Genomic DNA, 13,418 nt, shown 5'->3' on the forward strand with positions numbered 1-13,418 from the left:
TTTATAATTGCCACATGGTGAAGTCCATGTATATTTGTGGATGTCATTGTGCTGGAAAAGAGTACCTCCAATAAAAAGATTGTTGACCAAAAACTTATAAAATGGGCCTAGACCCTCAACACCCAGTACATTCTCAATACCTTGATTATTCCTTTCAACTTTAGCAATGAAGTCGCCAATCATAATTTTCATAACTCTCTGGGATATCATCCATTACAATCTGCAGTTCTTTATACTAGTAATCTTTCCTTTCTTCGGGGAAATAATTTTTTGGTGCTCATCAAACTATAGCACTCACATTGCACTGCTTTGATTTAAACTTCGCAAGTAACAATCTACAATTTACAGCTCTCCATTCCATTAATACCTTTTCTGCTCTTGGTGTCATTGAAAATATAAATGTAAAATATTAAATATTTAAAAACCAGTAACAACGTTAAACTAGATCTTTAATATGTAAAATATGAAGAGTTACTTATGTCAATCTCTTCAACATTCACTGCAAGTTTGAACTTCTGAAGTTCTACTGATTCTACTGCGAGATTAGGAAGATCATTTCACCATTTGGTCAAAGCTGGAATAAAACTTCTATAATGCTGAGTGGTTGACACTTATGTTGGAGCAGGCAAGACTGTTAGAATTAACTGCATAGCTAATACTACGTACAGAGATGGTAAAGTCTAGGAAGATCTGAATGCAAAGGTTTGTCAGAATTATTCAATAAGCATAAATAACTAGCTGAGCGACCTTGCTAGAGATTAATATCAAGATCAGGAATAAGATATTCAAAAGAAGGCAAGTTTTTGTCCAATAAATTAAGATGAGATTCAGTCGCTGGGGACCATACAGGAGAACAATACTCGAAACAAGGTAGAATGAAAACATTTCTTTAGGGTATATTGAACAAAATTTTTTTAAAATACTTTCTCATTAAATATTTTTTGGTGTAATTGAAGAAGAAACAGACTGAACGTAAATTTGCAATCAAGAAACCCACCTAAAACTTTAAAGTTTTATATAGTTTATATTGTCAATCTAAAGATCTGGATGTAGAGGAACTACTGTCCTAGACCTACTTATAATCATACTTTTAGTTTTGTTAAAGTTCAACTTCATGCCCCATAATTTGCACCATGCACTAATTTTAGCAAGATCACCATTATGAGCTTTACCAACCCCAGGTCTATATTTAGGAAATAAAATTTAAATAAAGAGAGTAGCATCATCTGCATATGCAACAAACTCGTTTTCTAGGCCAAACCACATACAAAGTGTATATAGTATGACAAGTAATGGGTCAAGAATACTATCCAAAAGGAACACCAGATATTACATTTCTATACTCACTAAGTTGTCCGTTAGCAAGTACTCTTTGCAATCTATTCCTTAAAAAGACCCACCCACTCCCAACTGTCTGAGTATGAAAACAAAGGCCTCAAGATTAAAACGGTCAAAGGCATCACTAAAATCATGGCCAATCATAGAAACTTCCTGGCTACAATCAAGGGATTACTGTACAGCACTGGAAATTGAATCACGGGATAGATGAGAATTGGTATAACTCTAATCACGCCTGCAGGTCCAGAAGAAGAAGAAGAAGAAGAAGAAGAAGAAGAAGAAGAAGAACTCTTTAGCTATGGTAAGAAGGGCTTCTCACTTTCAAAGGCCTTTGAGAAAGCCAAATTCCAAAGAACAGAACAAATTATCACGTTCAGCATACCTATATGGACATTTTGCCACAAGACGTTTAAAAAATTTAGATAATATAGGAGTTATGGAAATTGGGTGGATATCACCAAGGCTACAGCTCCCACACATACATTTACCTCAAGTAGTAATATTACCAATTCTCTTAGCACAAAATTTAATTCTTGCTAACTGTTGAACAATATCAAGCAAATTAGGAGCTGAGAAAGAAAAGTATTCCTTGGGTCTAGACCTCCAAAAGCATCGAGATCCACCAGAAGTACTTTAATTTCACAGGACCAATAAGTTAAACTAGTTTGTTTAGTCTCAGAAAAACTGGAATGACGACTTTCACATCAACAAAATGTCTTCCAAATAATTTTCTTTTCATTATGATATAAGTACGTGTTTACTCTCTTTACATGTTGTGTCCAATGGTAAAGGAAAATCTAAAGAAAACAAGAATAAAAAAGGAAAGAGATGAATTTAACCCGAGAAGTGATAATCATAAAATGATTGTCATTAAGATGGGTGTTACTGGCTGATTCCTTTTAATTAGGAACAAAATGATAGTAGGGTGAGTGATCAAGTCACACTTTTGAAAAGGTGTGGCATGGAAAATAGGATTTAGATTGATTAAATTTGGGCCAGGGAGGACATTTGGCCCCGAGATGTCATTGGGGAGAAAATCCACTGTCAGAAATGAGGTAAAAATCAATAGAAGGTAATTGCTCATAAGAGCCAACGGGATTCTGAAAAGACCTTCAAGTAATGCCTACAGTAAAACCGTAAGAGAACCGCTGTCTGTACTAACCTCCTACGGAGGGAAACTTAGGTTGAGAGGTTAAAGTGTAATTCATAAGTCTGGAAAGGAGGAAGAGGAAAGACGAAGAAAGATGTGTCTCCATATCGGATAAAAACACGAAAATAAGATAAAGGTTGAGTGGGGAGAACGTACAGGGTGAAGAGGGGTCAACGACCTGCTGATGAACCATGTGTGTAGGGCCGCAAAATACCCGATGCTATTGAAATTTTATTAAATGCGTGCTCATCTTCATACATCAACTGAAAACATAGTTTACAAGGAAACAATACCCCGTCTATGAAGCAACTTACTCATTCATAAATTATACACACGCATATACGTATATATATATATATATATATATATAAACATATATATATATATATATATATATATATATATATATATATATATACCACGACTAGCGAATTACGTAAATCCCCGAGCTCCCAAACTAACCTGTTTTATATTACATGATCTGATACACAAGAGAATACCTCCGAGCTCTGAGAATAAACGTAACTTCCAGACTATAATATATATGAACATGAATATCTAAACGTCTCTTTACGTTACACTCACAACAAAACTGGGTGATTACTTTACTTTTAACGGGAAATATTCTTAAAGCAATCTCTTACTGTGGTTCTAAGTCAAGGGATACAAACAAGGCACTGAGTTAATTATTGGTGATCGGAATAATACACGCTTTACAAATATATATATATATATATATATATATATATATATATATATATATATATATATATATATATACATATATTCTATACAAAATAAAAATTCAACAATAGCAAAAATAAATCCCTCGAAATTTAAATCTGAACTAGACCTTAGACTAAGACAAAATGACACTTCAAAAATTATACAATCACTTGTTTCACTAGAAATTAATTTAGGAAAATATTTAATTTTGACAATCAATGAAAAAAAGTTGATACTTTAATACCATAGTAAATAAATCAGCATCACACTTACATATACGTATCTGTTACTCTTACGTCCTTTGGACTCGCACAAGGTTACCAACGGTTAAGCAAAAATAGATACACTTCACTTTTTAACCTAATCACACAGGGCCAGTCACAGCAACCTATTAATTTTTACAATATAAACTGTACTTACAAATACACTGCACTTCTTTCAACTTAAACCACAAAAATTCTAAGGTTTGAATAAACATTATTCACATTTGAGAGAAAACACTATGCACGTTTGAGAGGAAACACTATTCACGTTTAAGAGGAAATACGTAGTGGATATATAGATGCTAGAGAGAGGACTGTCGACATTGGCTCTTTCGGAAGGTCAGGCTGGATCTCTCTGTCCTAAGCATGGGTAAGTCCTATATATATCATTCTAATTCATTCTAGAAACTTCCAGTTCATGCATTCTCGTGGAGTGGGGGCATGATCCGGGCAGCCTCTCACGATGTTAAGTTGCCAACTTGGCAGTTGTGAACGTGGTCGTTGGAAGTATGGTTCTATCGTGGTGTGATGATGGCAACCCTCTCAGCTAACTCCGCCCACCTCCTTTCACAACATTAAAAAAAAGAATAATTTCAGTCTAGAACCTTCATGCATCTTCCAACTACGTGGAAACATGATGCAATCCCTAGCGTTTATACCTTGGTGTGTCATATATACCTTTTAACAATATTCCATAAGATTTCGTAACAAAACTACGTGAAATAAAATAACGTAAATTTACATATATGGAACTGAATGAAAATACAACTAAATGAATGACGACAGTCTAATGTGATTTACATACATTTACTTAATTATAACTGAGGGGAACTCACCTTACGAGCTACCTAAGCATCTCTTAAATACACAAATAAAATATGTGAATAAAGTAATCTACTCTTCTGTTAGACTAGCTCCGTAAGGATGAATATATATATATATATATATATATATATATATATATATATATATATATATATATATATACTGTATATATATACATAGTGTGCATGTGTGTGTCTGTGTGTATATCACGATTGAAGTTTTGTAATTACTATTGTTAGTATGTAAAAAATAAAGTTTTTATTACTTAGACCAGCAACAGTATTCATTTAATTATCAGCAACATTGTTTAATATCGTGAGTAGCAAAACCTCAGACAGCATTGCTCCATAACATCATCACTAAGAAACGAGTTTGCAGCATAAAGCGCACGGAAAGATCAATCAGTTTCACACGAGGTTCAAATGAAGGTGGTGGCATTGGGGACGAGTGATTCACAGAAGGAGCATACTCACCAAACGGCATATCTACAAATGGCAACAACCACTGACAGGTTATATCCAGTTACTGGTCGTTAGAGAGAGAGAGAGAGAGAGAGAGAGAGAGAGAGAGAGAGAGAGTTGGTTTGAAAAATAAATGAATAGAGAAATCTCAATTCTACCGTCTCTCGCAATTTTTCAGAAAGTTTAAGTGCTTATGTTTTATACATATAAATGTGCAACATTAAAACTTAGGAATCATTTAAATAAAATGAATCACTTAAATGTGTTACTGTACTTCCCGTCCTGCCTCTCGGACAGGATATAGCCTCTAAGACTGGTATAATTGGAGATAATGTTCAAATAGACAATTTGTCACTTCCAAATTCTTAATAGCCATACTATATTAGTAAGCATTTTATGTATCCAGAAAATCGATGGTTATAAATTCTGAAGAGTCAATACAACAAACATGAAGTGGCTTCTTCACAAAGGATGATAAGTGATCTTAGATTAAAGGGTTATTATAATGATAACAGTAACGCCAGAATTAGGAATAGAGCGGAAAAAAATACTGACCACAAATATGACATTAAAACATACATTCCCGGCAGTGTCATTATCATAACGAAGTTTTGTCAGATCATCAAGTTTATATTTCACTCTTCGTACTTAACGACACTTTTTTTTTCCTAAAAGAAGATACGAACAAGCTAGAGATAAAGTAGGAAAATGAATATAAAGAGGGAAAAATAAACGTCGTCAGAAATCTAATGTCCTCTTGCGACAAAGTGCCTAGCTGCATAAAACCCGTGTCACAAGGTGTTAGAAATCTAAAAAATTGAGGGTCTAAAATAATGGTACTTACACGCTAGTCAGAGAACTGAAAAGGGTTTATCTATAACATTAGTATAAGATATTTGATACACAAGTAGAATCAACTTCTTTATGCCTAACGGAAATGAGACGTATTATGTTGTGCAATCCTGGTGCTTGGCCAGGGGAGATCATTTCTTAATATCCCCAGTAAGAAAATTAATGTTAAAGACCAAGCTCTGTTCTTTTTGTTTTCCAAAATTGGGACAGAGAGCTAATAGATGTCTAATATGAGATAAGTTTATTCTCTGAACAACTTTTGTTCACTAAAGTATTAAAAAGAAAAAGAAAAATCATTAACCTGTACAAGCACGCAGTCTGTCTCTCGTTGCCATTAGTATCAATTTTACTAACAACGTGAGCCTGAGAAAATCAAATTAAGATTGTTAAGTTATAATTTACAGAACAAAAGTTGTTCATAGAGTTAACTTCTCTCATAAAAACTAGTCTTATATCTCTATCGCAATTTCAAAAATTAAAATGAGCAAAATCTTAAGCCTTAATATTTCTTGCGGATAGTAAGAACTAACCTCCCTTGCTAAACCAAAGGATTGCGCAACTCATGACGTCTCATTTCCGTTATGGATGAAGTTGATTCTAATTAGCTATTCAGATATCTGGTACTTAATGTTTACAGCTCTATCAAACCCACTTTCACAAGTCTCTCCAGTTTTATCTAACCAGGAACACCTTATACACTAACAACTCATCTTTCTTCATCACCCTTTGGTCTCAAATTGCCTAGCACAAGCATACTTTCCCATTCTTCAAACCAAGCCAGAGAGATTCTGAGGCTCTTAAAATGAACCTCTTTGTACTATTTCATACACTCAGAATCTTCATGACATTACAAGCACTGCCTCCTTGTAGCATTACTCATTTCCAATACTGCAAATACTGGCTTTTCACTCTTGTCTCAGTAAATGACAATAAACATCCAGATTTTCCTTAAAATCAATCTGTTATATATATATATATATATATATATATATATATATATATATATATATATATATATATATATATATATATATATGTATGTATACTCATTCCCTTTAACAAGTGATGTTCCAAAGGAAATGACTGCAACTATCAAATTCATCCTTTCATTATAAAACTGTGGACGAATCCCCTATGCTATAAAACTTCCAAGACGTCAGTCGCTTCATAAAACTACACATAACTCATCAATAGCTTTCTGGTTATCCTAAAGTACTCAGATGAGCGAATCACCATAAAACACTATCTCCAATCTCTTTATATTGGTAACCTTTCACCAATTCATCCACATCTTCGCAAATTTTCCTCTCTATCGACAATTCGTACATCAACTATACCATGCACAGAACTTATTTCAACAGCTTCAACATTTTCTTCCCTTTCATTCATCTTCAACCGCTACTTTCATTTTCATAGAAGGAATGTTGGTTTAACTAACACATACACACATCCACATACAAACAGCACACACACATGTTACTCGTGAATGGCAGAGACAGGGGACAGGACAATGTCCTCCAGACTGACCATCGATAAAGATCAGCGACCAAGCTCATCTCCATCAAGCTAGGACCCAGGAGTGCCAGGCAATGACTGCTGATGACTCAGCAAATAGAACTGTAGACTTCCCAAAACCCCTCATTCCTACCCCACAAAGATGGTGAGGTTGGAGGCACTACTAGCAACTTTCGTGCTTCAGCCTGTCTCGAACTCCCGTCCAACACATTTCCAGGCAGGGAAGTTTCCAGTAGGCTACAGGTTCAAGTGTGAAAATTCATCCCGACCGAAGCACTGTTAATTTTGCTACTTTAGGTCAAGGCCAATGTCAAACAATTACTATGGAAGTAAACATATTTCGCGAATGGACGTTAACAATATGATAGTTTAATGCTCAATCTATGATAGATAAAAGATAAAATGAAAGGTAAAAAAAAAAAATTACCGAGAAGCTTAACAAAGCGTAAACATTGCAGTCGTGACTAAACTGAATTTCTTGAGAGTAATGAAAGGTACAAGGTATATCTAAGTCTCAAATTGATATGCTTTAAATGATTAATCTGAGTTGAGATATGTCTGTATGAATGATGTACATAATTACCTCATTAGCATACATGTGAATGTGCTTTTAGTTTTTAAACTAGGCATATGTTGAAAAAGTCAGACATGGTCCTTGCTGACTTTTTTATCATTGTTATATAGATGATGGGAAATGGTCGAAAGCTTCTGAAGGAGGAAAATGAGTATTATGGTTATTATGATTTGAGGTCAAGTAAAAAATTTGAGGTGTATTACATATTATGCCAGCTTGCAAGACCAGCTGAAAAAAGGACAGTGGCAGCCAATCGAATTGGCACAGTGGGAACAGATTATTGCATCGTGGAACAGCCAATGGGAATGCAATAATCTCGCTTACCGGTGTACCAATTCAATTGGCTTCCACTGCCCTTTTTTATAGCTGGTCTTGCCAGGGTAGCCTCAATCCAGCCATCCATAACCTCAGCAATAGCATGTAGGTGGTACATCATGCAAGCATAAGAGATGAGGCGAATGCCCTTTACGACCTTGCCTCAGACCAGGAGGGAGTGTTGCCATGCGATAGATTTTTCATCTAATTTGCAAGCCAGTCAAATTGTTTTATAGCATTGCTGATACTGTATACACTTGTTTACAAATACAAAAATTTTTATCTTTTAATTTGAGAGAGAAAGAGGCTTTTGTGTGTGTGGATGCAATATCTGTACTGTATTCAAATGTCTGACTAAAGATACAAGTAGTCAGCATTAATGTTACAGTACAGAACTGTAAAGGAAGGATGGATGTACGGCATGTATACCACATTCCTATGTATTAGTCTTGTATGGTGGTACTGTAACTCTGAGAACCCTACAAAAGTTTTGAGAGAAAGGGTAATGTGTTAATACTGCAATAATGAAAGTTTATTGAGCCATTATATTGTACTGTATGTACTTTTATTACCGTTATTATTATTATTATTATTATTATTTCTAGCTTTTATACAATCCTAGTTGGAAAAGCAGGATAGACCAGACCTTCAATAAGCCCTAAGGCTCTAAAAGGGACAATAGCCCAGTGGAGAAAAAGAAATAAAGAAAAAAGATAGAATAGCGTGCCCGAGTGTGACCTCAAGCAAAAGAACTCTAACCCAAGACTATGGTCCGGAGGCTACTGCACTACCAAACACTAGAGAACAACTCATTTGATTTAGGAGTGTCCTCCTAAAGAACTACTTACAATAGCTAAAAAGTTTCTTCTATCCTTACCAAGTGGAAAGTAGACATTAAACAATTACATTGCAGTAGTTAACCTCTTGAGAGAAGAAGAATTGTTATGTAATTTCAGTGTTGTCAAGTTACGAGGAAAGAGAATGTGTAAAGGATTGGCCAGACTATTCGGTGTATATGTAGGCAAAGGGAAAATGATCCATAACCAGAGAGGGATCCAAAGTAATGCTATCTGACCAGTCAGAGGACCCATTAACTAACTAGAAGTAGTATCTCAATGGGTGGCTGGTGCCTTGGCCAATTTACTAATCTCTCTCTCTCTCTCTCTCTCTCTCTCTCTCTCTCTCTCTCTTACAGTACCTTATATTTCTTTCAATATCCTACTGTACAGTAATTACAGTACTGTAGTTGACTTGAGAGCCTATTAACATAGGTATCAGGGTTTTATAATGTTATTACATGTATGCATACGTTTTCATGTATAAGGCTAGTACCAGTCACCTTTTTGGGCCAACACCAGATCTACGCCAAAAATCGCCTTTCGTCGGGACCTCTTAGAATGAATTGACAACAAAGAGCGGGGTATGACTGTATGTATATGTGCATATATATAATTTATATGTACTTTATATACATATATATATACATCATCAGCCATTGATAATTCATTGCAGGACAAGGGACTCAGACATACCCTTCCACTTGTGTCTATTTATGGTCTTTCTATGCCAGTCTATAGTAAAAAAAAATATTAGCTCGTCAATCTATCGTCTTCTCTTCCTTCCCCTGCTTCGTTTGCAATCTTTATGGATCCATTTTGTTATATATATATATATATATATATATATATATATATATATATTTATATATATGCATATATATATATATATATATATATATATATATATATGTATATATATACATATACATATATATATATATATATATATATATATATATATATATATACAGTGACACATTGAAATACGAGCATCCCAACATATGAGCAATTTGAGATACGAGTAAGTCAGCGAGCAAATTTTTGCATTGGGATACGAGCAAACACTTGACACTTGAGATATGAGCACGCTTACAGATGCTGACGCTAGGTGGTCGAGTGCATGGATGCATCATCTCCAATGTCTGTACACATCTGCGAGCATTGCCCGTACAGTTGGCATTACTTGCTTATTCTTAACATTAATTTAGGACAATTAACTCAATAGTTATGGGTCCTAAGTAAGCGAGTGGAAACAGGGCAGTGATAAGAAAAAGAGCATGAGAGTGGTATTCTGTGTCTGAGCGGGCTCGCCATTACCAGAGTAGTACATCGACAATATGTACCATCCTCAAACAGAGGGATGCTATTAAGAGCACAAAGCCTTCGAAAGGCATAACCATCCTGTGGAAGCTACGAAGTGATGTAAATGGTGAGATGGAGAGGCTTCTGTTGTGGATTAAGGGGCCGACCGGAATGCCAATATGGGGGTATAAGAAGAAAAACACAAAATTCTGAAAAAATTCACTGAGCTTCATATGGCAATGGAGAATGCATTTACGAAATATTTTGTCAAAATTCCTCTTACTTTCATAGTTACAGGGTAATTAGTAAAAGTAACTCAATAAACCATAGACATTATTCCCTACAAGAAAATGCAGTATTGCTTCTGTTATTGTTAATTTTGATAATTGAAATTGTGAACAATGGCATTTGTATAGCTTCCATGAGTCACAAACGATGTATTATACGGTAAATTACACCCTTCGCCTTTCAGTCCTTCCATGAGTCACAAACGATGTATTATACGGTAAATTACACCCTTCGCCTTTCAGTCCTTCCATGAGTCACAAACGATGTATTATACGGTAAATTACACCCTTCGCCTTTCAGTCCTTCCATGAGTCACAAACGATGTATTATACGGTAAATTACACCCTTCGCCTTTCAGTCCTTCCATGAGTCACAAACGATGTATTATACGGTAAATTACACCCTTCGCCCGTCAGTCCTACTACAAACCTCATAGAAAGTACATGTGTGAGTTTGACCTGTCACATTCACTCATTTTTACGTTTGTTTCTCTCATTTTTGGCAAGAATTTTATAATTTCTAAGAGGAAAAGACAATTTCAACATCTTGCAAACATAAGGAAGAAGAAAATTCGCTCAATTAAGAGTTCAAAAAAGGGTAATATCGGTAGTGCAGAGAGAGAGAGTGTTATGGATAGAGAAGCAGCTGCCTTGCCTCAAAGGAGCTAAAAGAAGCAATATATTGAGCAAAAGGATCCTCATTTATGATTACATTAGGATAAATAACTTTGTTTTCTTTAATTATTACCCAAAAAGAACATAAAATTCATAATAATCATGATTTATTATTATTGTCTGTAAAAATACAAAGAAAATCTTTCAATTCCTGTATCTCAAAACTATACCTATTGACCTTCATATTCAATAATCTCCCCCCGTTTTAAAGATATAGCATTGAAATTTGGTATATAACTTAGAAATACATTATAAAACAATGAAATGAAGCTTTTTCCCAATTTTTTTTTTCATATATTTTTTCTTAATCTTTTCCCCAAATTTTAGGGTTTATTTTTTCACCATAATGATAAAATTCATATCTGGCAAAAAAAAATACTTTTAGAAAAAAAACTCATATTATTGGAGTTCTATATCAGGTCTATATAGGGTAGTAATCCCAGATCTTAGTAATAATTATCAAGGGAGGAGATAGAATTTGAAAAACACTAACTTTAAGGATAAATCGCCCTGGCATTGCAAAACTGAAGGTCAGAGGCAAAAATCCTTTGCAGTTTGGAGATGTCTTAAGTCACCTTATTAAGTGGTGAGCCGGCCGGTCCCATTAAGGAGAAGCAGTTGGCGGAGATAGCCAGCGTAATCTACGAAGACTTGAAACAGAGGGAAGCAGTAGAGAGTGGAGAGACATCGGTGTCAGTGGAGACCTTCAAAGCCAGTCATGGCTGGTTTGATAACTTCAAAAAGCAAATTGGGCTCCACTCGGTTGTGAGGCATGGGGAAGCTGCAAGTTCCAACGTGAAAGCAGCGGAGGAGTATGTCCAACGTTTTGCCTCACTTGTTGTTGAAGGCTACATCCTCTAACAATTCTTCAACTGTGATAAAACTGGCCTGTTTTGGAAGAAGATGCCCAGGAGGACATTCATCACGGCAAAGGAGAAGAAACTGCCGAGCCATAAACCTATGAAGGATTGACTGAATCTAGCCTTGTGTGCTAATGTCAGCGGTGACTGTAAGGTCAAGCCACTGCTTGTGTACCACTCAGAGAATCCACGTGCTTTCAAGAGCCAAAGGATCTTGAAAGAAAAAATTCAAGTCCTGTGGAGCACAAATCCTAAGGCTTGGGTTATGAGACATTTCTTCACAGAATGGGTTAATTTGGGCTTTGGTCCGGCAGTCAAAAAGCATTTGTTGGAGAAAAACCTGCCGTTAAAATGTTTTTTGATCCTAGAAAATGCCTCCTCGTTTTGAAAAGCAAGTTCCAACGTGAAAGCTACGGAGGAGTACGTCGAACGTTTTGCCTCACTTGTTGCTGAAAAAGGCTACATACACCAACAAGTCTTCAACTGTGATAAAACTGGCTTGTTTTGGAAGAAGATGCCCAGGAGGACATTCATCATGGCAAAGGAAAAGAAACTGCTGAGCCATAAACCTATGAAGGGTCGACTGAATCTAGCCTTGTGTGCTAATGCCAGCAGTGACTGTAAGGTCAAGCTACTGCTTGTGTACCACCCAGACAACCCACATGCTTTCAAGAGCCAAAGGATCTTGAAAGAAAAAATTCAAGTCCTGTGGAGCACAAATCCTAAGGCTTGGGTTACGAGACATTTCTTCACAGAATGGGTTAATCTGTGCTTTGGTCCGGCAGTCAAAAAGTATTTGTTGGAGAAAAACCTGCCGTTAAAATGTCTTCTGATCCTAGAAAATGCCCCTGGTCACCCTTCTCGTCTTGAAGAGCACATTCTTGATGAATTCAGGTTCGTCAAGGTCCTTTGTCTCCCACCCAACACCACGCCACTCCTCCAGCCCATGGACCAACAGCAACAGGTCATTTCCAACTTCAAGAAATTGTACATGAGGCATTTGTTTAATAAATGCTTTGATGTCACAGACAACACCAATCTCACCCTTCGTGAATTTTGGAAGGGCCACTTCATTATTTTTCATGGCTTAAAATTATTGTATAAGCATGGCATAGTGTAACACGAAGAAGCTTAAATTCAGATTGGAAAGAAATGGTGCCAAATTCCGAAGCTTAAAGGGACTTCAAAGGGTTCGATACGCCACAGCCTGACTCCGCACTCATTGTATTGGAGGAGATCGTGTCTCTTGGAAAGGTCATGGGGCCTGGAGGTAGATGAGGTAGACATGAACAAGGAGCATCAAGAAGAGCTCACGAAGGAGGAATTGATCAAGCTCCAGAAGATGACACATACGGAGGTATTGTAAGAGCTCAGTAGCGAGGAGGAGAGAGAACCGTAGGAACTCCTTTCTTCGAAGGACATTAAGGAAGTGTTGG

General features: G+C 36.0%; 1 protein-coding gene across 1 annotated transcript; it reads left to right on the forward strand.

The window, feature by feature from the left end:
- The first annotated feature begins 1,545 nt into the window (after positions 1-1,545).
- On the forward strand, positions 1,546-13,102 carry LOC137638862 (tigger transposable element-derived protein 1-like). Its single transcript, XM_068371275.1, has 2 exons — positions 1,546-1,639; positions 12,375-13,102. Exons 1-2 carry the CDS (start codon positions 1,546-1,548, stop codon positions 13,100-13,102), a joined length of 822 nt encoding a protein of 273 aa, XP_068227376.1.
- The last annotated feature ends 316 nt before the right edge of the window (positions 13,103-13,418 follow it).

Source organism: Palaemon carinicauda, chromosome 1 (assembly GCF_036898095.1).
Source record: "Palaemon carinicauda isolate YSFRI2023 chromosome 1, ASM3689809v2, whole genome shotgun sequence".
NCBI classification, from domain to species: Eukaryota; Metazoa; Arthropoda; class Malacostraca; order Decapoda; family Palaemonidae; genus Palaemon; species Palaemon carinicauda.

What these genes read in the sequence shown, in the direction of transcription:
- LOC137638862 (XM_068371275.1), top strand. Translation starts at nt 1,546, where the DNA reads ATGAGAATTGGTATAACTCTAATCACGCCTGCAGGTCCAGAAGAAGAA. An exon ending in AGAAGAACTCTTTAGCTATG is followed by an intron (nt 1,640 to 12,374) that starts GTAAGAAGGGCT and finishes CGTTTTGAAAAG; the next exon opens with CAAGTTCCAACGTGAAAGCT.